The sequence below is a fragment of the Chiroxiphia lanceolata genome, chromosome 1 (assembly GCF_009829145.1).
Source record: "Chiroxiphia lanceolata isolate bChiLan1 chromosome 1, bChiLan1.pri, whole genome shotgun sequence".
NCBI lineage: Eukaryota > Metazoa > Chordata > Aves > Passeriformes > Pipridae > Chiroxiphia > Chiroxiphia lanceolata.
Genome location: NC_045637.1, coordinates 121,184,484 through 121,212,204, shown reverse-complemented (window position 1 = coordinate 121,212,204; position 27,721 = coordinate 121,184,484). Strand labels below are relative to the sequence as shown.

Below are 27,721 nucleotides of genomic sequence, written 5' to 3'. Positions count from 1 at the left end.
AGATTCTCCACTTCAATGAAGGGAGGGAGGATTTAATCTGCATGAAAATATACTGGTTGCTTCTCTCTGCTTGCTTTTAAATGCTCTGATCATCTAGATTTAAGAAACTTCATCACCATAATTTGAGAGCTAGCCCTAATACTCAGAATTACCAGTAAGGGCTAAAAAGCCCTTACTCATTACTGAGTGAAAATCAAGGCTTTTATCATTCTAACTATGCACAAAATCTACAGGAAAGATCTGGTTTTTAATTAATCCTACTTTGTGTTTTTGAGCAAGAAATGCATTTTTAAACACCCGAAACTTAAAACCACATCCAGCGGGGAGTCATGTCTCCTCTCTCATTTTTAAAGACAAAAATTCTGAAAAAATAAAATGTGCACTGTGCCTGGTATGCTGTGACAAACCTTTCTTTGAGGCTATCACTGTTTCAATCAGGTCTACAGAACGTATGCTAGCAGGTGTGAGTTGTTTCAGATGATGTATCACTGGGCTGCAGTTGAAATCAAAGTACTTTTCAATCTGTTATTTTCCATTGCTCCTTGGCTTCTTGTATCCTTTGGCATGAGAGGTAGAAGTGCTCGGAAAATGCCGTGAATGGTGCTGTCTGACTATATATGGTAAAACCTTACAAGAGGGAGCCTCTGCTAGCATGGACAAAGCACCAATCTTCATCTTCAGCAAGAATTAAGGTGGTGTCTTCCACCTGCCAGTCCACAAGTGCTAAAAAGACACGAGGATCTGTGGTTTTAGGGGTTGGCAAACGTTTCATAGTCTTTAGCTCACACAAAAACTACAAACAACGCTATTTTTCCTAGAATTTTACATAATTTTGATGATCATCTACCAGCTAACATCAACTCATAATAACACCACTTCCCCTGTGAAATAAACCTCTCTGAGTTTTAAGTCAACGAGTGTTAAATGGTATGTTAGTCCTTGCTTTTTATTACTTCTGATTTGCTTTGGCTACAATGCAAGGAAAACTCAAACATTTGCTTAAGTTTCATCATCTTCAGCACACTGAAGTGCTGCCTAAAGGAGTGTGTTTTTTTTCCTGCTAGGCACTGAAAACATAACCACTTTCAGTGTGCAGACATACAGCACTGGTGGACATTCAGCAATTTTTTCAGTCCTTGAGGCACTATGATGGTACAGATAAATTCTGTTTAATGTTGGAGTGTAATATTATATATGTGTATATATATGTATATGTATATATATGTATATGTATACATGTATATATACATATATAGAGATATATTTGTGTGCATATATTAAATATGCAATTATAAATAAATATATATTATAAATAAAAAAATTTAAATAAGCACCTAAAAGCTCCCTGTGGCCAACTACTGTTTCTATCTTTCAAAAAAACACTTGTGTTTTCAGTTAGCAATTTTCAAAATAATTAGAAGATTACTTACAAAGCTAAATAGTAAAAAAAAAAAAAATAATCCTTCCACCAATTGGCCTTTGCAGTATAAACACACAAAAATGAATGCTGTCATTGTTACCAAGAGCCACTGAAGTACCTTTTTCAGTGTCACAGTATTCCTGTGTTAAACCAGCTATGCCATAAGCTGTGAAAGGCAGGCACAATATACTTTCTACAAAATATATATTTATTACACATTTGGAGGAAGAAACGTCTATGTATAATGGGGGCACTTCTACACCAAAAATCCTCCTACCCTATCACAAATTAACACAGAGATAATCTTTACTTTTAAGCTTATTGTACATTTTTTGTTCTCGACCCTGTTAAAAACAGTTTGCCAGGTTAGACTACTACGATGGGGATTATAAAACATTTCCTGTGCTTGGAAGTACTTTAAATCTACAAGCCATGTTTCTATTGCTGCTTTGTAGCTCAAAACCCAAAACTAGTGATGATTTTATGAGTTGCTATAGTCTAGACAACTCAGCTACTTTTCAATTAAATTGTTCCTTAGGGAGAGTACTGTGAAAATTCCCACACAATTAATTACAGGTATGTGCAATTAAAATACAATTCTACAGCGCAGTAGCTTTACAATTGCTGGTGCAATTTATGTCTGTATCAAACAAGAATGCTCTGAAGGGGCTGGGAAGACGATGTCCAACAAGCAGGAGATTACATATAAAGCTACCTGTAGTGAGCAAGATGAGAGAAATAAAATATAATGTTAAATTTCTGATATGCCTTTTTCTCTGGCAAGATTAAGAATTCTACTAGAAAGCACAAAATCTGACAATTGAGTCAATCTTTCCAGAATATATTTTTATAGCAAACTGGGCTCAACACATTTTTACTGAATTTATAACAGAATTGTAAGGGAAATGCACCCATAAAGCAGAAAAAGGAAGAAAACCATAAAATGTGGAGGAAAGCTATGAGAAGAACTGTGATTAAAACAAAAGGTCTTCATATATTTCCCCTCACAGCGCAGCCCTATTTTCCCCACCAGCTATTTTATATCAATCTTATTTTCCTCTATATACACTTATAAACAGCCTTTTTACTTTGAAACCAATTTAAATTGTAAGAAGCACCACTTTCAAGTAATTTAATTTTGTGAATGTAGTACAGGCCTTTTTGTACTTAGGTTGTAAGGTAGTTTGGGATGCAGTTAAAAAAAAAGACTAAGCAGGGGAGGTTATCATGGTATGTGTCTTTGTGAAAACCATAGAAAAGGTTAGTTCCAGGAGAATCTCCATAATTTTGCTTCATAGTCAGAAGTTACAGCCCTCGATCAGTGGGAATACCAAACCTGTGAAAAATTTGTTATGTTGGCTTGTCTAGCACAGCCCTGCAGAAATACTCCAGGATCCCAAAGCAACGGGACTCTGAAAGAACTGTAGTCATGGACTTGGGGCCCTGTACTCCTTGCAAAGACTTAACCAGCACTCCTCATTCACACGGTCCATCCACACTGAAAGAGGTGGCCTTTGGAGGGTCCCAAACCCACTGTAAAACAAACCAGGATCATTTCTGTAAGGCAAAGGGGCCTGGGTTTGCAGAGTCCTTAAAGACTGCAGTTCTGCCTAGGAGACAAAAAAACCCCACGATGGCCTCCCTTGTAAGAGAAACAGCCATCATGCCTGGGCCAACTCTCATCTTTCTTTTAGCGTCCAGCCAAACTGCAGAGCAGGTACCCAGGTAATCACACAGCCAGATTTCAATAAATGTGCAGGTTTGACTAAGTTAACATTCTTGGTCTTCATGATAATTTCAAACTGTTTGATTTGGAGCTATAAGTTAGTAATTATTATTTGCCATGCAGTCACTTCCAAGATATAACACTGTTGCTGTGCCTGCAATATGGGATTATCTTTGCTCCACAGATCCTCCAAGCATAAATTTCAGTATGTTCTGGGATTGTAATTCTTTTGGTTTGGTTTACTCCCTGAGTAACCAGTATAATAAATACTTTTGCCTCTCTAAGGAACCCAGACAGTCACCTGACAGCAGATGACTGCTAGGAAAAAAAAAAAAGATATCAATTTCTGAAGCACTTAGCCAAGCACAGCGTGGAGCACTTGAGCATTTTTCACTTTGGATTACTGAAGAAAAAGATGAATATGTACAATGTTAAAGCCTGGTTCCCTAGAAGGAGAATGTGGTGTCTAGTTCTGAAAAAACCCCATCTTTTAGCTGTTGCTGGGAACAAATCCCACCTGTTCTAAGAAAACCTCTATAGGAAATAACTGCATTTTTACTTATGATTTTTCATTGTTATTAGACACCTCCTACTACAGCTTTATTCCTTAAGGCAGAAACTAGAAACTACCACAGATTTCACTTATTATTCATGCTTAGTCACGACCTCAGCCAAAAGCTCATGTTAAAATCTCATACCATGTCTAAGCACACATTTATTACAGTTAAGTCATATGTTTTGCACAATGTCATTCATTATTTTTTTAATTATTTTTTACAAGAACACCCATAATGCTCTGTTAGAATAAGTGCCTCAGACTACTAAATGCTGGGCAAACATATGTATTTATTAGTTAGTGTGCAGGATTAATATAGAGCCCCAGACCTGCAATTAGATGGAACCATTCTGGTTCCAATAAAGAAAGTTCTCTTCCATCGTCTGCACAGCAATGTGAAATCCTGGCACCAGTGAAGCCACTCAGAGGGAACTTCTGTCACAGACCCCAATACAGTTTCCTCAAGATATTTTAACATAGATTTTATCGTACCTTGCAGGCCCGAAATATCATATGCATTCAGACAAACTTTCATTATGCTGGAGAACACAATTTGGTCTTCATTTTATGAAGTATGGCTTATTTGCCCATACTGTTTATACAAGAGTGAGTCTATACATCTAATTTTTAATAAAGACATAGCATAAAAGTTCTTCAGTCTCTGAACAGGCAATTAAACAAGTAGACAGCTCTGAAAAAGTAATGAGATGGTTCCTCAGACATCTAAAAGTATATTTTTTCAAACTGCAGTAGAGCGTGGTTCATTCGTGCTTTTATTATGCTGGACACCCCATAAGTCAAAGACACAAAAATGTAGCACTCTTAGTCCACTTCTCAGCAACAATTTAACACAATAGCCCTGGGATCTAATTTCGTATTTCTATTTTCCATTATTTTTTCAATTACATCTGCATGATACCACACTAGCATGAAGTGTAATAATCAAATTTAAGCATTGACAGCATGCTAACACAGGTGAAGAATTTTTGGAATGAACAGCTAAAGTTGGGCTTTTGTGACTACATAAATTCTTGAGTTTGCAACTCTGCAAGTGCTGAATACTTCATTCCAGTCTGACAAAACACTTGTTATGTGCCCAAAGTCGGGCAGCATTTATCTCCTCAGTATTAGGTGCTTAACATTAATCATGTCCTTAAGTACACGTGACCTGAATTTGCAGTATGAGTTTCAAAATGCCATCAACGTGTGTTTGTTGCCACTGCCTTGTCCTGCCAAGTCTAATTTCAAGCTCCTTTAAGATGTTAATCAAGGAATATTTTGCAGTGCTCTGTCCTTAAAAAGAGAAGCCCATCACAAAAGAGCAAGATCTCTCTAGCTGTAGCAATATTGAATAAATGTGCATGGCCCAAAGAAAAAGCTGTTGCAGATTATCAACTAAATAGCGGATTTAATGGTTCACAATGTACTCTAATTCAACCTAACACGCAGTTCAGAAATGCCACCTGCTGACAGAAGCCAAAGAGATTCTGATATAAATAGCAGTTCTGCTACAAATTCAATCATTTTGGCTACATATGAATAGCATATCCATCAATAAAAAAAGTCTTGAGCACCTAACTTCTCCTCCTTGAAGTCCTCGATTAATTTGCGGGAGGAACACCCCTGCTCTTTTACATTTCTGCTGGCTACTTTAAACTCACAAAGTAGTTCAGCTTAGCAGATCTCTTTTTCTTGCTGGATTCTGTTTAATGTGCTGTTACAGCACTCTGCACAACAGCTGTCTGTGCCATATGATTACTTCATTGTTGAAAGTCTAACATATGGAAACTGTACTGAAATGTTAGCTGCTTTGATACCTATGAAGAGGAATGAGCTTTTACATTACAACAACGCATTTTTTAAACAACTTGAAGTAAAAAAAATTAAACACACATTTAAATGTAAACCATATTAGTTTCCAGCATGCCTGTTACTCTATTCCAATGCCCAGTTCCAAAAGCTGGTTACTATTGTGGTTTCGATTGCTATTACCAGCAAACAATGAGTGGTTTTCTTTCAGCTTTTGCATTCTTGGAAAAGAAAAGGGAACAGATTCAAGAAGAGGTCCCTGGGATTCCTTCATGAGTTATCCATGAAGGCAAATGCTACACAGCAGAATTATAGGGATGATATGCCATTGAGATAACAGTACATGAGATAACAAGGTTTATTGGGAAAACTAATTAACTGCCACACAGTGCGTTGCTTCTCAAAATCAAAGTTTCCATGACAGACAAGTCCTTAATGGACCAGAAGCAAGGTGGATCCTTACAGATTAATTTCTGAGTCCCAACTGCCTTTGGTAGGAGGAGAAAGGAGATCTTTTGTTGTAATATGGAGACTTTCTTCCCCTATAAATTAGTCGCCCATAGAGGGAACGATGAAGCTTTAAATTATTTCATCAGCAACAAGAACATTTGTTAACACAGAAGGAAGCTGTAATTTTTTGGTCACTGTTTTGCCAGTAGTTGCATTTGAATCTTGAACAAAATCCAATTGAATCAGAGAAAAGATTAATAGTCTGAGTTGTAAGGATCTATTAATTTTATTGAATAAAAGTTTATATATACCTCTTAGAAGATATTTAATCTTAGAAGATATTCCCTAATGATGTCAATGGGACATGATTCTCTTTAATTTAGTTACCTAAACCTAAAACAAACAAAAATATATTTAAAATTATTGCAAGTATTTAAGAATGCAGTCACACTAGGTACAAAATGTACTCTTAATTACACCAGGCTCTGAAAATAAGACGCTAGGGGAAGACTGATTTTGTTTTCTTTAGCTGAAAAAATATATTGAATTTTGCTTTCTGTCATAGAATTGCATATTATATAAAGTCATGTTTCACCACCAGTATGATTTAGTAGACAAAAATTGGCCCATTTCACATGGTTTGTTCTAACTGACTGAAACAGTGCAACTTTATGATTACTGATGCAGCTACAAAATGATTCTGATTGCAGTTTAAGAAAACTACTATACTATACTATATCTAAAAAACTACTCAGTTACTCATCATGGCTGAGCTTCGCGAACGAAGATTTGGGAAGGCTTTATCCACATTTGTTACAAATGTAACTCAGTTACTATAAGTCAAAAAAAATCAGCGTTCAGACAGTATCCTCAGCTGGTAAATGTAATGATTTCTGCATCAATAGATCTAACTTGAAAGCCTCAGTCATAGTTTTTTAAAGTTTTAAAACACTGTTGTACTGAATTTTTAGGCATATTTGATTAAAATATCACCATTTAGATCTTAGGTTTCTTAAAGGTTAAGGCCAATCCCACAAAGTATTATTTTACTCCAGATTAAAATTAATTATTACTTTCAAATTTCACTAGAAAGAAAAAAAGGACCAAAAAGTTAGGTATTTTTTGTGGTTAGAAAATGGGGTCACTTTCATAATTACTGAGATTGGACTAGAGGAAATTTCAAGGAAGTTCGCCGTATTAATTAAAGGTAGAATCCTTCAAATGCAGTCAATCAAAATGACTGGACAAATATGACTCCCCAGAGAGGCATTTATCCTAATTAATAAGACAAACCAAGAGTTATTCACCTACTTAAATGACAGCTGCAAATCAAAACGGGACTTGCCAATTCTCTCATGGGTTCAGCTATGACCACCCATGAAAACTTCACTCTTTCATCTCCTTCATAAGGGGAAGGAGACTGAGAGAACAGCCACAGCTGTTCCAGCCTAGCACAGCATCCTCAATGCTTCGTGCCAGGTCTGGCTGCCATCCACTGCCCAACATGATCAGGCACTAAGTAGGTCTATAAACCTATTAAAACAGCATAAATGTTATAAATTGTAATCTATTAAAATAAAAAATAAATAGGAAAGGATGTCTGAGAGCCAGCTTCTTCAGAGTAAAATGTAATGCTAATTATGAGGTCTTCAAGTATTCCAACTTTTTTTTGGGAGGTGGGCAAGACTTAAGGTTGAACCATTAAAAAGCCAGTTGGTGGTATTAAACACTTACTTTAGGATTTATAGGAAGGCCAAAAACTCACTCCAGGCTGAAATTTACTATTCCAGACCTGGAATAGTTAAAAAACAAACAAACGAACAAACAACAACAAAAAAGAAAAGAGTAATAAATATAGAAGAAAATAAAATCTCAAAATAGTGGTGGTTTCAGATGATTTTTGGCATTCCTTCAATGCAGAAGTGGCTTTATTTTTTAATTTTTTTTTTGGATCTGAGTTTCATTACTATGAATTATTTTTCTAACTAAAATTGGGAACAGGTTATTTTAATAATGAATTACCAATAAGTTACTATCACTGTATCTTTTTTAAACCTTTTCAGTACAAAGAGATATCACAGTTTTCAAACGAATGTCAATGCTCTCTGACTTACACTCAAACCCCAGGAAGTTAGGGGTGGAAATTTCATCTGTGAGCCACACAGATGTATGAAAATATTTAAAAAATTAACAGCATATGTTAAAGATTCAATGCCAGCCCCATTTTTATCCATAACTAGACTTCATTAGTTTTGTGGGTTTAAAATTGACATTTAAAAATAAAGGCAACATAAGTTTTTGTGACTTAATTGAGTGCTCCTTAAATAAAGAGATATTTCAATGTTTGCAGACTGTTAACGTCTTTCCAAAATAAGCTGTGTGCTGGTCCTACTTTGCTCTATTTCCCTATCACCCTAAGGAGCCTGCACTGCTGATGGAAGCCATTTCTTTTGCTAAATCCTGCCTGCGAACTCTAACAAGAGCATTTAAGCCCTACTAAACAAAGTCTCCTGGGAGACACTACTGTTAAAATAAAAACTGGAACAAACTTTTAAAGTGAACTTCTGCAATCATTAGAGGATGCAGGTCTTAAGAAGAAGAGAAAACTTGTTATAGGAGAGGGAACAAAAAACCAAATGTAAGCAGAGAGCATATGCCAGCCACCCTGAGGGAAGAGAGGGGAGGTATAGAAAATTAACTACTGCATTTCTACTTCCCACCAAAACCACAAACAGGCCACTTCAGGGGACTAACACATACAGAGTCTGAAGATAAATACATGTCTACTTTATTACCTGAGAAGAGCCTTAAAGAGTACACTTCTTTGCTGAATACTTCCGCTTCTCCATGAATAAACTCATTTACAAAGAAGAAGGTATTATACATGCACATGTGACACTTGCAGCATCGATGTGTGTCAGCTTGGAGGCTGCTCAGCTCTGTCTGAGAACATGGCCCCTTAGTCTTTTGGCACAGATTTTTACTGCAAAACTTAATAAACATTCTCTGCAGCCAAACCAACTTGAACTGTTTCTTATCAAATTTCACAAGCTAAGTGGGTTTGAATCTGGTCAATGCATACATGAGAGATCATTATACGAAATTATGCTTTGCTGAAAAATTACAACAGTAGCTTAAAAGCACCAGGAAATGGCGAGATGTAGATGTAAGGACATGCACAAATGTGACTGGGATTCAGGCAGCTGCTGGCTTCACCCAAGGCAAGACTAACACACCTGGGAAAGCCGAGGTGAGCAGCATACTGAAAGGGAGGACAGCACACGGAAAATGGGACTCAAAAGATGAATGAGGTTTCCACTTTTTACCTTGAACAAGAATGGCAAAAAGCCATATAGGACAGATACTCTCTGCTGATGAACATGCGTATTTGCACGCCACCTCACTAGCCTGGAGGGCATGCTTCCTCTCTGGCATCTCAAGTGGCACCTTCTTGGCGTCATGCCTTGTGCAGTACAGTACTGACAGGCACACTGCTGAAGTTTGGTACCCTCACAAAGTATCGAACAACTGAGATGGGAAATAATAAAAGGGAAATGGCCATTCTGAAAATTTCATGAACAAGTTGGGCCAAAGCAATCCCATTTTATTTTTGAAAAAGTATAGCTCTGAAGGAGGATGAGGACAACAACTATATCTGGATTAAAACAAATACAGAACATAACGCAGATGATGCATTTTCAGGCAACCTAGGGAGAAACAGCCTCTTTGTTTTCTCAAGTTACCACAGCATACATGTTTACCTGCATTCAAAGACGAATTAACAAGTTTGCTCGGAGTACAAATCAAACAGGATTGCACGGAAGGAATACAGCAGTATTCTTCATTCTCACTGGATGCAGTGGAGGGTATGCCTGTAGGGCTTGAAAGTTGTGTAGGCACCGTGAGGCTGAAACGTAGGATGATTTACACACTCTAAATTGTTTCCCTGAAACAGATCTTGCCTAATTACTCTTGGTTGTATCACCTTGCTAGTCAACTGCCATATATACTTGCACTTGAGGGAAAAAGATTCCCATCAGGCAATAACAGACATATGAGCTGCATATCTAAAATTAGTCTGCTGGCCCCCATGGGCTGTCTCTGCAGGCACTGCACCCACAGAAAGAGAAACTCAGTCCTGGCATGACTCTGAGCACCTCACCTACATAAGTTAGAACAAAATCCTATGCCAAATAAACACTGGGAAAAATCCTGTAGTTACCAGAAAAATCTCAATGCTTACTTTAGGTCCAGAAAACTTTTAAGATGACAAAAATGGAAATTCTGGGTTGAGGCTGCTGAAATGCAACTCAGTTAATAGTTAATTAAAAAAAAAAGTCTTAAAGAATATATGTGTTTCGCTTCTAGGCTATTACAAACCCTAGCTTTGGAAAAGGGCTCCAACAGGGAACTTGGAACTGAGGGTGCAGAAAGTGGAAGATCATTATTTATAACCTGGCAGGCAGGACTTTCAGAAACGCAGCCATAACAAGCTGATTCTCTTAACTACAGGTAAAACAACATTCAGAGTAACCTGAAAACTTTTAAAAATATTTAATAATAAAAATATTTAAGTAGACAGATGCTGGCATTTTCTTTAGTATTTGATGGAACATATTTCAAAGAGTACCTCACTAGCCAATGTACCTAACAGAAGTTCAAAGTTATACTACCTGACCACATCATGAATCAGCCTTCTCAGAAGGAGCTGTACAAAAAGTAAACAAAAGAAAGAAGAAACTCCTTGCTATCTGTAGTATGTAAAAAAAATGAAATCAGTTTGTTGCAAATGTGAAATAATTAAGAAAATCTAAAATTTTCTGAATTACATTAGGACTTCATCATTTAACTTTTCTGTGTGCTTCCCTTTTTCATAACCAGGGACATACTGAACAATCAGTTCATTTTGCAACGTCCACACAGAACATTGCAAGGACTGCTACAACTTTTCTATTTAATCATTAATACTAAGACATGAAATAGCCTATATAAAAAACATGTGGCATAATAGTTTTCAAGGCAGTGATGCTCATGTGATTTCCTATTAAGGAGACTATATTCAGCCTACTAATTATAGAATAGAATAACCCTATCATATGCATTTAGCTTTTTAGAAGGAAATACTGGTATTTAATCTGAAGTGTACCTGAATTATCTGACAAGATCTCTACTTAATGTAAATCAGACTGACTCAGGCCAAGAGATCTGGTTTGGCAGAGTAAGCAATTTTCAGTTTCAGGAATTTTATACCTGGGAAAATCAACGGAACACTTGAAGAAAACACAGATAATTTTTTTCATATATTTCTTTTCGTGAACATAGTTTCCTAATGTAAGTCATGTCTACATGATGACATAAGCACTCATTTATCTACAAATTCAAATTCCCTCCAAAAAAAAAAAAAGATACCACTTTTTTTTTTAATCTTTGACTGGCACTTTACCATATGCAAAGCTCTCCTACTGATACATAAGAAGTCTTTTGCGCATTTGGTATTTCTGGTAAGGTCAGTTTTTTCATGTAATAATTTCAGCTGTGGTTTTTAAAGTTCATGTCCTTCTCTGCTTTAGCAAAGAGCTTGGAAACAAATGCCCAAACACATTTTAGAGATTGCAAGCCAAATGTAAATAAAATAGCCCAAAGCTTTTCTGTTTTATCTTTAGCTGTTCTTCTTCCCAATCCTTCCCAGTGTCTATTGTTCTCTAAATGCCATGTAGCAAACCTGCTAGTTTATCTGGAAGAAACCAAACAGTAGGTGCTCACCTGTAGGAGTACTACTGCGAAACGAAGAGGAGGGAGTGATTGGAGGGGTGACTGGAGGAGTAAGGCTTCCACTGCTGTGGCGAGGTGGAGTAGATACATTCCCACGGGACACTGTGCTTGACAAAGTCAAAGAGAGTTTTGGCTGAATCTTTTTCTTCAAAGACTCCTGCTCACGTCGGGCTGCATCAGTCATAAATCTAGAACAAGGACAATCATGAAGATGAGAGGTTTGAAACACTGTCCTCAAACAAGCTTTAAGTAAAATATTTTTTGCCCTCAGTGACCCAATGGAACTTCAAACTCAGCCATGACAAGTTCCTCTGCAACACACAAATCTAAAAAACACAAACTTCATCAACAGCTTTATTTCAATGTTAAAGATCTGGGCCATTTCCTTCTGATTTCAATAGAACTTACATTAGATATCTGCATCATGTGCGAACACACAAGTTTTTTCCAACCAGAGCTCAGCATTACAAACAATAATATAATAACTGTACTCAATTGTTCACAATTACTACATTCAATCATTCTGTGAAAAAGCAGCTAAGAAGCTGTAACAGAGAAAAATGTTAGCAGCAAATGTATTGAATCTGAAAGTTAAAGAGATAATAGGAACTACTTTGTGTAGATACATCATTTCCAACTTAAGGTAATCACATTCTTTTGCTAAAGGTTTTAGACAATGTTGCCTGGCATAAAAGATGTCTAATTAAATTGCAATTTCTCAAACTGGGAGTTCCCAACTCTTGAAAACCAAGTGAGGTCTCTCTGTAGAGCTTTGGTACATGCTGCTGAAGGCCTAATGCAACTCAAAGTTCATCTCTGTGGGATGCTGAGAGGGAATCCCACCAGCACGATGAAGGGTGTGCACCAGTAGTGCAGTAATTCCAGCAGTGCAAATTTTTGCATGGTATATCTTATCTATAATAAAAAGAGCTTTTTTCACTTTTATTCTGGTTCCTGCCAAGCTGGTGGCACCTCAGGGAAAATATATTTAATGAGGGTTAGAAAATGTTGGAGGGAGAGAGGAGGAGGGAAGAGAGGAGGAAGCAACAGAGGAAAAATAAGAGAATAACAAGATCAGGGGAGTAGTCAGTGTTGCATGGTGAAGAGCAGGTACACCCTTGCAGGCACTGCAACCCATGGGTAACCAACATCAGAGCACAGGAAATGCAACAAACAAGGGTGCAGCAGAGAGAAAGCCCTCCAACCTGACTCCAACCCCTGCACCTCCTGTCACCTCACCAAAGGGAGCAAACGTGGCCTGCAGCCATAGCAGGGGAGGAGACATGTCTAGAGTGAAGGTGAGCCTGGAAAGGGGAGAGAAGGTGGCTTTTTTCCCCCCTAAGTGTTTTAGTTCTTTTCTTTTGTTTCCCAATAACCAATATCTGAATCAGTAATTAAATATTTATGCTAATTGGTAATAAATGAAGTTAATTTCCCCAGGTCAACTCTGCTTTAACCATGGCACTGCATGGTAAGTGATTCCCTTTATTTTAGCCCATGAGTTTTCTTGCACTTGCTCCTTCTGTTTTCTTCCCCATCCTGCTGTGGCTGGAGGTGTGGTGAGCATCAATCTACCAAATTTCTCTTTATGTGACAATTGTATTTGCTATGTGACCAAACTATCTGTTGTGTGACTTCACATTCCTTATCATCACAAGCAACCACTGATGCACATCCAGAATCCAACAGGGGACCACCTTTAGCTCCCAAGGAAGAGCAGCAGACCCTGAGGAGAGTAAAGCAGAGGAAATGCTGCCACATCAGTCATCTGGTTCACAGATTATATCCTGACATCACATGAAGGCTCAGGCCACAGGCTGGCTGGACAAACTGATTCTGCAGACCACAGTACCACAACAACAAGCGCACTGAACATGACCCTCAGGTCACACTGGGTCTCATGGCAATACATAATAACTGCCATAGCATTTGCAACATGGTGCTGTAGGACAGTCCAGTTTCTTCTCTGGGCCTAAACCAACAGTTTATATTAATATAATCACTATATTCATTCAGACTCCATAGAAACCCAACATTTTGTGACTGGCTTGCAACACAGGAGCTGACTGGGTGGGAGCTGGGTAGATTCTACTGGCTGAGCCCAATCCTGACTGCACTTAGAAAGATATCTCAGAAAAAACAGCGCTGGTGAAACAGTATGAGGTGTATAGGGAAGGGTAAGGGAGAAAGAAAAAAACAGGGGTTTAGGCATTTGTGTCAAATACGAAAGAAAATTTTGGCATAGATATTGAAAAACCCAGCTTTTTTCCAAAAGAGATTTGCGTACTTTAACATAGCCTCAAAACACTGTGGCATAAACTTTTAGGCACCACTAGAGCAATAAAGATGTATCCTGTCCATCCATACCACAAAGGCATTAATAAGTGGATTTTTGCCATGATATGCAACATCAACACACAATCCACAGACATTAATAAACAGGTATGTGACATGACAGCTTATCTTCTTTGAACTGAGACAATAATACATCATGTCAAACCCAGATATGGCATTTTTATGAAGTTAATATTTTAAATGCAGATATCCATAGTAACAGTTGAGTGCTAAATTTCTCTTCTTCAAACAAGGCTGCAGATGATATTGTCAAAGCCGTCCTCAAATATAAGTCTAATCTCATTCAAGAAAAAAGAACTAAAAGGATCTTAATAAAATGGGCATTCACTACACATTGGTTTTCCTCTGACTAGGAAAAGTCTAATTCACTATTTTTGCAATTTGTAGCATGATGTATGCTTGCTTCTGGATGGGAAGCCTTATTCCTTAAGAAAATGTTATGGTAACATTATAAATTCTTGAAAACTTGGAAGATAACCTCAACTCTGAGATATTAAAAGTAGCAGCATGAAAGCTGTTCTTTAACAAACTCAGCCACAAATAACAATGTTAAAATAATATTGAGGTATAACCAGTCTGGTTGAAGTCCATAAAAATCAGGAAAATCTGAAATTATAGCTGAAACTTTTCCCTGTCCTCTTAACTTACTCACATTTGGGCTAAGCATGTAAAGTATATTCCAAAATGTCATTTGTTGTCTACACTGTGAACCTGAGAGAAATGGAAGGCAGCCTGTGGAAAATTTAGTTTCTGATAACTCAAGTATGGAATTAACCTCTTCAGATCCAAATAGTCCCATACATGTTTGCTGAAGCACTGGCAGTGTTATGTTTTTGAAAAGAAAACTTGTCTCAATGGATGAAAAGAAAACATTTTTCAGTATTTTAATTGAAATGCTGTATTATACATATGTCTAACTAGGGTGGTGTTCTTCAAAGCTTACAATATAAGCATTTTAATGATGGGTATAAAATAACATTTCCAACTAAGGCTTTAATTTCATGTTGAAAAGTACATTATGGTTGCAACATCAAGTGCTCATCTCCTTGATAGTCTCTCTCACCATCCTCAGATCCATCTTCTTACTGAGCAAATTTACCTCCGCTATTTTCAAGTTATTCTTATCCACATAAACCTGCCCCTCCAGTTCTACCATTATGAGGATTTCAGTCACCTTTCCTGTTGCATAGGATCTTGTTTACACCTCAGAAGCCTCTCTCCCCAAAACCAATACACAGCATAGATGCAGTGAAACAAGGAGAGTTATTCAGCTCCCAGACATTCACTGACCCTGTTTTGAAAAGCTTGGTGTTCGTGTGCTGTCTTGCCAGTGGTTCATAACATCAGGGAGGAGTGAACTCTTTAGAAAGAGATCTCTTCTACACCCGTTTTTATTTTCCTCACCTTTTTGCCTTCCTAGTAATTCAACTCCCTGCTCCAAAATATGTATGTCCAGTGATTTCTGAATCAAATACTTGCAGCAAAATACAGTTTTTCCCCCTCTTCTCATTCCCTGGAATGGTTCAAGTATTTTTATTGAAACTTTCCCAAGAAATTCAGCCTGAAGGAGACACCTGGCATGGAAAATTTCAGCCCAAACAGATAAATGTTGGCAACACAATAAGCAACTGAAACAGTCTTATAATGGAAAGTGTTGCACAACCTTTCATATAGGTGGCAATATAACACGAACAGCATTAGCTGTTGTTACCAATATAAAAAGTCACAAAAAAGCAGAGGCTATGTTCAAATTCAAAAAAGCCTTTTCAAATCAAACCTTTGCAATATTTCTGTCTCGTCACTCCCAAAAGCTTTGGAATCAAGAATGAACAGAAGCAGAACACACTCTCAGAAATTTCCTTGTGCTATTAGCAGGCACTGTTTCATGATCATGCCCCAATGTGACTCACATGATGATGTCAGAGTTAGTTTATGATAAATCATATGCTACCCACAATTTTAAGAAAGTTTAAGAGCTCTGGACTCATACATCTAGACTGAGGGGAGGGGTTATAAAAATGAGTTGTAAATAAATTGAAAGGGGAAAAATACCCAGGTTGCACTTCAGAATGTATATTCTTGATAATGCTCATCAGGGTGTGAGGTACCCTTTCCTCCTCTTTCTTGCTGCTAAAGGTAGCTGATGCAGGAATTTAGCCCTTCTTGAAGCAGCTCTGCTTCTATGTCCATAGACATTTACGCTGACAGTGAAGACAGTGCATCACAGCTACTTGGTTAGATTTGAATATTAATTTGCTACATATGATTTCTCATGATCTAATCTCTAAAACACATACCAATAGAGGATATGTCACAATCACAAGTCTACTGTTCTCCAGTTACTGCATACACAGAAAAGAGATGAGAGGGGGATTCTTTTCAACTTTCAAAACAAGCAGATTACACTACACAGAGGTTCAAGCCCAGGGTTGCTTCGCAACACTGTCCAGCTGCAAACAAGCTTAAAAAAATTTACAGCACCACCTAACAGTAACAAATATACCCTATCTGTGCCTCACCACTGGCAACTAGTACTAGCCCACAACAGGGTAAGATACCATAAGAGAATTAGTTCTGACCTTTTCTCATTATCACACAGATAATTATGGAAAAACACTGATAGTAACATTTAGCTTATATTCATGTGTGCCTGAACTTGGCCAACATATACTGGGAAAGCTCGTCACCATTACCAGAACATGAGAACATGCTGAGCTTCCACCACTTGCATTTCAGCAGATTGCTCCTTAACCCAACACTTGGTCAACTTCAAGACTGATTGGAAAGAAGAGAAAAAAAAAATCCATGGTGCTTTATAACAGATTTGTGCTGTCTTCTGGTAGCAGTATATTTAGATAAAAAGTAGTCAGACTTACTTGACAGACAGGGCACACACTGGCTCAACTACATACTACATACTCAACTACATACATAAATGAAAGTCACACATTCATTCTCCTGCTACTCTTTATACACATCAGAGCAAGGTGCTTGTTGTATCTGCTTTACCCCTCAATCTTTTCTTACTTTTGCCTCAAGATGTTTATGTAATTCTTTGTCAGTGCTGTACCAAGAGAAATAAGGAGGTGGAGATGGTAATTTTAGCTCCCAGTCTTCCTCATTATATTGTTTAGGTTAAAAAAAAAAAAAAGAAAGGCTAGGATAGAAAGCACTTCTAGTTGTACAGCCTTTTAAAACTTCAGGAAAACTCTACTTTGAAGAGGGATTAGGAGTATCCGCTTCTCAAGGCATGACCCTATTTCATAGGACAGGACTCTGTGGACCCGTCAGTCTTGGACTGTCCTCCACACCTTTTGCTGCCTTTACAAGAAAAGATAAAGGAAAGCAGTTTGATTTAGACAATGCTAAAAGGAAAAGACAATTGTTAAACTGAACTGCTGTCGGGTTAAGGAGAAATCTGGTGAAATCTAAATGGTGGGAGTTCAGCAGTAGGCTCTCTTGTCTCCTGGAAAGGATGAAAGGCTTTTCTCAGTTGAACTTGAACAAAACTGGGCCAAAACAAAACGAATCAATATCCCCAGTAATGCCTTGCCACACTATTTATGTGATAATGAGGAAAGAAATATATGAACAAGTTTCATACCATACATCAACTCAAATAATTTGATGAACACCCCTGAGCACTTTCACATACCATTCTTTGTAGTGTGGGGGAAACAGAAGTATTCTGCAGCTCTGTACAGTATTCTGCTAGCTTCACAGAAGCTAGCAAGAATTTTTTTTTCTTTTGAGATCTTTTATTACAGTTTTGGCAAAACCCTAAAAAGAAACATCAGTGTGAAAAAGCCCCATTAAAACCACGCATAATCACACACATGCCTCCACACTATTTAGATTACAGAGTATTTGCATAGTGCTAACGCATATTATTCATACAAAACTCCCTTTTGATTGTCTTGCTTTTTTCCTGATTTCACAAAAACATAAAAAGTCAAGAAGAAACAGCACAAAACAATAATCCCCTCTCAATTATCCTCTCAAACCTGCATAGTGTTTCATGAGACGCACTAACCAGATCAAACAGATCATTAAAGGGTATTTCCAAGTTTCTGAAAAGAACCCTTCCAGCTCAGTATTTACAACAGAAACACCCACATCTAAGTAGGACTTCAATGTGCACACTCACAGGAATTCAGTGTTCACTCTCAGTGCCAGTTATATCCTCTATTGAAAGCTTTCTGTATATCCTAAATCAGGAATATTTATGACAAACTGATGAGTATCTTAGAGAGACAGGACAGAATCAGATTTCTTTTTATTATTAGCCTTAGGGATAATTCATTGCTGGTACAATTCTTTCATTTCCATTATTTAAACAGTTCTCTCGAGATGTAGAAATATTACTGCCACAAAATCAGTTATAGTGTAATACACATCTTCCTGAATATGTGCATCTTTAACAAATGTAGTAGAGATTATTAGGATGCACGTGTACCTTAAAAGAAAGTTAAATTACACTTCTGCCTCATTGCTGAAAGAGTCTAACACAACATGCAGTCACACTCATTGCTGTCAGTAGACTCAAGGCTGCAACCTTAGGAAATCTGCTCAGTGTGACCAAGAGTTCAGTGGGTTTACTTCAGTTGCCTGCTCTTCGCACATTCTTAAAAGATACAATAAGACACAATAAAATATTCACCAAGAAGATATTCTGTGCTTCTAGCATGGAAAATTGATTCAGAATATTGAGTAATTTCATATCTAAATATGTAAGTGGAGCTAATGGACGGTTATATGCCAAGTAATCTATTACCACTCAAACAATAGAAATAAAACAGCAATTACCTACCCATCCCAAACCATATACTTGCCTACAGTAAAACTTTTTTAGTGTTTAGTTTCTGTTAATCAATACAAGGCACTGCTAAAAGTAATGGAAAGAAATTTAGTATCTCTCTTGATTTCAGGAATATACAAAAAAGATCAGTGTGAATTACATTTCATACTTATGTTAATATAAATACCAAACACTGGACATGAGACCTAGCTTTCCATTTTAAAATTATTTAATCTATTATATGTAATGTATTAAATGCTTTTTATACTTAATATATTAATGTTAATATTTTCTGTTTAGAAAGGAGTTCTTTTTCTTCTGTGTTTTTTTTTTTTCTCCTTTACTTGGCATTTTTTTCCCTTCCCCTTTATTCTGCTTATACTTATTTTCCTGTACCTACTTTTCAAGTAATACTTAATTTAAAATTAAAAAATGCCAAACAAATCAGTGTTGTATGATCACTCCACCATAAAAAATAGCTGTTTACTTAAAAATTAATATTCTATTCTGAATCATCCAAAGAAGGAATTTTTTTTAGGTTTTTGTTTGGTTTTTTAAGCAACACGGTACTTTTGCCTTTTCTTTCTTGAATTTGTGTAGGTAATGCAGCAAATGCAAAAGGGCTGCATTTTAGTTTATATTCTTTTTAAATTGTCAGAAAAAATGCACACTGGATAGATAACATTAGCACAGCAATGTAATCAGGACAGATGCAGTCTTATTTTAGATATTTCATTCATAATGAAAATTCATTACTTATCCCCTTGACTGCTGACAGGGACTTAAGAAGAAGCCCACATCGTCATTCTGACATTAAAACAAACAAATGACATTTCTGTGTTAAAAAGGAACAAAATTAGAGTTCACCAAAAACAACTTAGGAGAGCAACAGTAATGTCCAAAACATTAGAAACATATTGCTAGTTCTTTTCCTTTCCCCTCCCACTCCTTCCCCAGTTTTTTCCACCCTATTTTGAAGTAAATCAGCGAGTTGCAGAAAGGAGCTATAACTTAGCTGCAGCTTCAAGATTCCATAATTTCCATACAGTGAGAGGCAACAGTTAAGCAAAAGAGATTCCTGAAGGAGGTAATTAGCAGGAAGGCAACTGCTGTTTGTCATGATACTGTCACCTCTGCTACAGATGCAGAAGAGTTTAAAAAATCATGATAACCCTTGCAGGCACACCTGATGAAAATGCTTACTATGCTGTGTTCTGCCTTGACATCAACTTATTCCTTATCAAACTCATTCCAGAGTTTCTCCAGGAGCACTTGGATGGTGTAAAATACTTGTAGACTTTCTTGCATTTGGGACAGATTTTTAAGATGCTGCAACAAACCCTTGCCTTTAGTGTAACATATCAGTTCTCACTTCAAAAATCCTCCTCCCTGTATTCACGAACAGGCTTATTAGGACATACATCAGCCTTGGCTTTGCTTATGGCCATTAACGAACGAACCAGTCATCGCCTGCTGTTAACAACAAATACTTCATGGATTATTGCTTAATTAATTGTTGAATATAATGCCATGAGTCCTTACATTTCAGTTCATATCCTTGTTAATATACAGGAAAAATGTAATGTCCCACACAGCAGTAAAACATTACAGAGACCAAAATGAGAATCTTAGCAGACATAGATAACATGAAATGAAAAGGAGTATTTCAATATTTAAATATTTTTTAAACCACATAATTTAAGAATGCACACTGACAGTTTTTAAATCTGCATCACATATACAAAGCCCTAAAATTATTTTTCTTACTATGAACTAAGGCTATCTCAGATGAAAGAGTACTGATGGCATCTTTTCAGTGATACTCGAAATTAATCTATCAAAGTTTAAATATTTTAAATATTGTAATTTCACATTTTATGACTTACTAGACTACTCTAGGCTTTCACAATAGTGAAGTGCAAAATTCTTGAAGGCAGAGTAAAAATTTAACTTTTATTTTAGCAAGAGGAAAGTTCATGGTAGTTAAATTGTGTTTGCCTTCTTATTTGTAGAATAATAATAAATAATAATAAATCTCTTTGAAGACGATAGAATTAATCTGCTCATGGACTAAAAATAAAGGGTCTGTATCTCCTAAATTTGACTCTAATCTCAAAATAGATCTTATGTGAGACTAAGTACTGTACCAGCCCCACTCTGGCGCTCTGTACAGGCTCCAATACTGTCAAATTGCCTAGTTCCAGTAGGATGTTTTACGTTCATATGTGCTTAACCTAAAATACTGTATTTTTTTCCATTACTGGTCCACCCTCTTTCCTTGTTGAAGAGCTTATCGTAACTATTTATGTAAAAACAATTTCTTTCAGTCAGCCCTACACAGAAATAGCTCTGTGCACGCATGACACACACTTTTACTGTTGGACTTGGTTTCATTTTATTGATGTCTCAAGGACTTCTAACTTTAAGAACACAGGGCTAAAATGTCAGAGATATTTTATTCTGGTAATGTTCCATTTATGTCTGGTATTCTTGTGTCATTTTGTGTCGAGTTCTTCTGAGAATTCAAGTCAACACCCAAAGACGTATTCATTATGCAAGCATTTAAAAATAGATATTATCAAAAAGCATTGCTTATTAACTCTGAGGATATATAATATCAATCTGCATAAATAAGCCAATCTTCAGTATTTTACACTGTATTAGTCAAACACATTAACCAATACATTTTTCAGTCTTTCAGAAATGTATCACATACTGTCTGCACTGGCTCCTCCATCAGCATCAATACAGTAAGAAATCCAGAATATCCATTCAACAAAAATATGGCAAAAAGAAACTGTGGTAATAAGCTTCATAATAAATTAATTCTTAAAACCTTTCAAATACAAAGAGACCAAAGTCATTTGCAATGCATTCACTATTCAATTTTATCTTTAAAGAAACATTAAATCTGTTTTGGAAAACACTAATGCAGAACATTATCCTCCAGATGAGAAAGAGCATTCAGCTCAAAAGATGCTCTCCAAAGCTTAAAATGTAAGTGAATATTTAGATGAAGAAGCATTTTTTAAAACCGATTTATAAATCTGCATTCAGAGGACTGGGTGGGGTGTAAAGCTTATAATGGAAAATTGCAGCAATCTTAACATTAGGAATGTGAAATGTCTGGTCTTAATAAACCAAGTTTTCAGGCATCGTGAGTTGTTTGAGAGGACGATAGCAACTTACAAACAACTCAGCCCCACTAAAATGGCAAATTGAATGTTCCCAGTCCTTCAGACTCTGCTGCAATGAGTCACACGTCCATAAAACATCTGAATCGAAAGATTCCTCCTAAAAGGCAAGAAAGTTCAGGTAAAGGTATACAAGGAAAAGTAGAGAAGGAAGCAGATAACCATCACATGTGTGTTTGCTCTTTCATACAAATGGAATAATGAACTCTAGTTTCTGTAATTATGCACTATTTTAAAAAATGTACCTTTCTACGCTTTAAGCTGATTTGACTGACAAAGTTAACCGTTCATTATGTAATCACTGTATTAGCAGTTTGAGGAGAGGGAAGTACCTAAGAATCAAGAATAACTCCTGGGGTCCCATTATTCAGCTGTGAAGTATAAAAACAGAACATTGATTTGCATTTTGAAATTTCGTTCCCGTTAGTCTCAGAGTGTGCTATTGCACAGACCCAGGCACGTATGGGGGAGTGCAGTAAATCCCCCGGGTTTGCTCAGTCTAACAGGAAACCATTCCCTTGCATCCCTTGCCGGCAGCCACCCTCCCACCTCCAGCTCGGAGTGATCTGATGAAACCAGCGAAACCCTGCTAGGATGCGGAAGAAAAGGACTGACATCTGAATAACTAACAATGCGCTGCCTCTCAGGCAGACAGCAGGGAAGTTCCTTCAGCCCTGTTTGATCTGCTTCGCTGGCGTTATTGCAGAAAGCCGGTTTTTCATTAGGTAAGGGAAAAACCCCCCAAAGTCATGATACAGCTTGCTAAGTGAGGTTACAAACGCACCCTAACACAATGATTGAAGAGGAAATAGATGGTGTAATACAGAAAGGCCTAAGAATTCCAAGTGGAAAAAAGTATAAATGACTATTTTAATTAATTTCCTAATGTAAAACACAGCTGTAGTAATGTTGGCAAATATCACCTGCCTGTTTTAAGTTTGTTAAATGAAATCATGCTCTTTAATTGGCTCTTAATGTACAAAAAGTATGTTTTATTTACTTTTTATTACAATATCAGTATTTTAACTTTCAGTTTGCTTGTGCAAAAGCTTTATAAATTACTTGAATCACTTAAATCTGAATACTATAATCTGCAGTTACAATGTACCAGTTTGAGTTTCAACAATTAAATGCCTTTTTTGTGGACTCCCGCTGCTATGTGAACTAGCTGTAGGCTATTAAAATAATGAGTCCGGACTGAGTCATCTGATCTCAGCCTTGGTGCAAAGCCTGAGGAAAGGGACTTAGCCCACAATTCCTAGTCTGTTTACCAGACTAAGACCAGACTGTTGGAAGCGTTACCCCAGCGCTCCCTTCCCCCCCCCCCCCCCCCGCGCACTTGGCCGGGGAAAACGCGGTGTCACAGAGCCCTCTGCAGGTGGCTGCTGCCGCCTCGCCGCCCGCACCACCTCACATCCATCGGCCCGCCCCACTGCCCAACATCACCGCCCATCCGCACCACCTCACATCCATCGGCCCGTCCCACCGCCCTGCATCACCGCACGTCCATTCTCCACCCCACTGCCCCGCATCAGCTCACAGCCATCTGTCCCACCGCACTGCCCCCAAACAAGCTGCCTACTTGCTTGCCCCTCCATTAAGCACGGCCTCTTCCAGAAGGGTCCGAAAACGTCTGTAGACCAAGGCAAGGCGGGAAAGTACACATCATGGGGCGGTGGAAAGTCCATACCAACATCATCTGAGAATTCCGGATGTCCTGAAGATCTCGCTTTTTCTAAGTGTGGGTTTATGATGCCATATGATGCGAGGGAAGGGGTCTCAGGTGTCCTCAGTTTGCATTCCACAAAAATATCACAGATTTGGTCACCCCAAGGATGCTTTAGATAATTTGGCCTCATGCAACTCCATAAATGTGAAACTCTCTGTCAGTGACAATAATGAGGAACAAAATCTAAAGTCTTTCCCTGCTTCACAGAATCAGAATCACAGAATGGGTGGGGTTGGAAGGGACCAGCAGGTCATCTGGTCCAACCTCCCTGCTCTAGCAGGGTCATCCTAGAGCACATGACATAGGATTGCATCCAGATGGTTACTGAATATCTCCCATGAGGGAGACTCCACAGCTTCTCTGGGCAAACTATTCCAGTGCATGGTCACTGGCACAGTAAAGAACTTCTTCCTCATGTTCAGGTGGAACTTCCTGTGCATTACTTTCTGCCTGTTGCCTCTTGTCCTACAACCTTCACCTTCAGGAACACCACCAGCAGCACCTGGCGCAAAGGGAACAGCACAACTGTCTGACCTCTCACACCCTCCAGAGAAATTCAAAAGCACCATCATTCACTTTGTATTTTCATCAACATGAAATATGTCTTCCTACAATGTCAGCGTATAAAATACAGAAACACACACAGCATGTGCACATGGTGCTGCCTAAAGCAATACCTATCTTAGCCCAAACTCCAGCTGGTATCCAGGGACTGCTATAATCTGTATTACTTTTAAGGTGGTTTGTGTGCCAAGACATATAGTTTATATTCTTCTTTGATCTTTCTGCAAGTTTTGATGGTATATGAATAAATAAAAGTAAAATAATTAAATGGAGACCTTTCTCTAATGAATCTCTGCAGCTTTTTTGGTAATTTACTGAATTTATCATCATTTCCACTTACCACTCTCTGGAAAAGATCAGACCTCTACCTTTTACACTTTTGTTCTTTACACTCCCATCACATTTATGTATATTATCCACCCATACTTGCATTTCTGCCTTGTTCTCCAACAACTTTGCTATGCTCAAGTGACATACATATTCTCCGCATTACCAATGTCATTCCACCACTCCTTTTAATTTTGGGTCCTTCTGATCTCAGCTTTCTCTGTTTCACACCCCTGCTCCAGTTTAGATCTTCTGCCTTGATTAGTAATCCATGTCCTGAATTTAAGTTGCACTGTATTGCTGCCTGTAATTAGTTCATAAATACATATATACGCATATATACATGGATACACATATACACTCTATTGTTAATTCTATTATTAATTCATATGCATACATATGAATTAAATATATGTCTGCATATTAAACATATATACATATGCTTTTTCATTTTAACAGCCAAGTGAAATCACTCCTTTTGAGGGCCAAAAAATTAAATAATGAAGTTTAAAAAATTTGTGGCCAAGATAATAGGACCTTTGGAGAGCTCTTACTCATCCACCACATATCTAACAGGATTCAGCACACACACAATAGAATTATCAGTTTGTGTGATTCTGGATAGTTCTCTAAGATAAGCCCTGATGAAAGAATCTGTTTTGAGAAGTGGGCTATGGCACTTAAATAAAGACAGAAAATGTTCTAAACTCTATCCTGTAGTTTTAGATTTTTTAGATGTTGATTAAACTCTAGTGAAGTTTGCAAATACACCTTGAGAAATCTTAAAAGCTCAAAATCCAGAAAGAAAAGAGAAACTTAAATATTAATCAAGTTTTGATATAACCATAATAAAGTGTGATAATCTCTGACATGATTTTTGAATTTCTGAGGTTGTCATTAGTGAGTTACGATATCATGCATACAAGACATTCACCTGTATCCCTTTCAGCTTCTGAAAAGGCTGCCAAACAGAGGGAATGTGGCAGAGAAATTTTGGAAACAGCCTCAAAACACCACTACCATTATTTCCATTCTTCAGTCAGTGCCTAAGCCGCCGTGCCACAGTATCTTGCAACGCATATTCAAATTCCAGTTTTATTTCAACCACCTGCAAAAAGCTAGTCTAAGAAAATGCTTTAAATGTAAATTCCTGCATCATCCTAAATCACACCAACAACCTCGGTGCAAAATTAGCCATGTTTAATAGCTGACCCCACTGACTACAGGCCTTGAAACCTCTGGCCCTCTCAGGTCGCACAGTGGTTCCCATAAGCGTATGCTTAGTGGTTCCTTGATGGTCTACAAAATTATATTAAAACAGCAGTTCATTAGAACCCTGAGGGTAAAATTTGGTGCATTATGGCCTAAGAATATAGTCAACAGAGTGTTGACTCTGGTCTGCAAAACTGCCACACTAGAGAACCACTATCTGGAAAGGCACAGGGCCAAGGTTTGTTCCCACTTTTGCCGTGAGCATCAGACATGAACCTATGTAAGGGCATTTCTCAGCTGTTTGTCTCACCCAAAATCCTGACCTGGACCAAGTGGCCCCTTGGTAAGAGGCAGTCCTCTCATGTCAGCAATGCCACGTAGAAAGAGAGCTAAAAGGCAGACAGTGAAATAACTTCTTGTTGCTTGCTTGTTACAAAAATTTCACAAACCTTGCTTTACATATTAACATACTCTCTTTGGAGATGAGAACTTAAAAAAATATCTTTGGCATATTGACTTTCAGATTTAATTTCATTCACAGGGGCTAAAAATCTATTAAACCTTCCCACTCTCCTTCCCTCTCTGTCCACCTTCCAAATCTGCTTTGACATATTCCTACCACATAAACTACCTACCAAATACTGAGAGACTGAAGAGGTATATATTTTCCCCAAAACCTATGTAAAGCACCAGAGGAATCATTTTACAACCTACAGGCCTGGAAAACAACCTATGGACTGCTGTCAGTATAAGGCAATAATAGCAATCCCTAATGCTTTTTATCCATCAATCAACATCTGTGGTAAAAAGCTCAACACTTTCAGTATAGCACACTGACACAAAACACTTTGCTTCTTGCAAAACTTTAAGCAAGAGCTTTAAATCTTCAAATAATTTAATTCTCAAAAATGTTTTAGCTGTTTCTAAGGCCAGCTCCCCAAAATGGATTTTTTTTCATTTCTGTTTATCAATTCAAAAAATTTTAAAGGCTGTGCTATTAATATGGTCAAGGTAGAGCTCAGATCATGGATTTTCAAAAACTATTTTATATAGAAATTATGAAATACAATGATAATAAATATTTCATAATTTTTCTTGGAGATTATTTCCTAGAAACTCTGAAAGACAGTTCTAATCAGTCTTTCACAGTGGAGGGGGACAAAGCAACATTTCAAAGGAAGAAGGATTTTTTTTTTAATACCTGCAAATGCAAAAGCTGTGTGATGAACTGTCTTCTTCTTTTTATCCAAACCAATTTTATAAAACCCTTCTTCATTCATGGAAGCCAATTTTCACTTGAACTGCCACTTCTTTATAATAAACTCTCAGCAAGATTAAACAATATAGCAACAGTGCTTTGCACACAAATTTTACTCAAAAACTTTTAAAGCTACTGGGATTTTCTGGATCACTCAGATAGGCTTGCCCCTAGACACAGACTACTTTCTTTGAAGGGAAGAATTCTGAAATTGCCTTTATAGTATTTTCCTATGGGAGTTGCACATAAACACTCACATACAATCAATTAAAATACTTAAACTCCTTTCCACTCCCACAGTAACTCATGTCTATTGTGCTGCATAATTGAGAGGAAAGGGTAACAAAATCCTATATGCAGGATCCATACTTTTTTTAAAAGGGAAAGCTCATAAAGGCCTGAATTCTAAAAGGCAAAATATAAATTTAATAAAAAATATTAATTTTAATGACAACTATGAAAATAAGAGTACTAAATGTTATTAATTTAAATGCAAATAAAGTCTTACAGTGATTTCCGTATTTGTCCAAAAGCCCTGTTTGTCCCTTAAA

The 27,721-nt window shown here is 37.3% G+C and overlaps 1 protein-coding gene across 1 annotated transcript in view; it reads right to left on the bottom strand.

Moving 5' to 3' along the window:
- The window catches only part of JAZF1 (JAZF zinc finger 1), a 191,842-nt gene that overhangs the window by 18,391 nt on the left and 145,730 nt on the right, over positions 1 to 27,721 (bottom strand). The window contains exon 3 of the mRNA XM_032699187.1: positions 11,725 to 11,921. Coding sequence (XP_032555078.1) covers positions 11,725 to 11,921 — 197 coding nt within the window. The remainder of the gene's footprint in view (positions 1 to 11,724; positions 11,922 to 27,721) is intronic.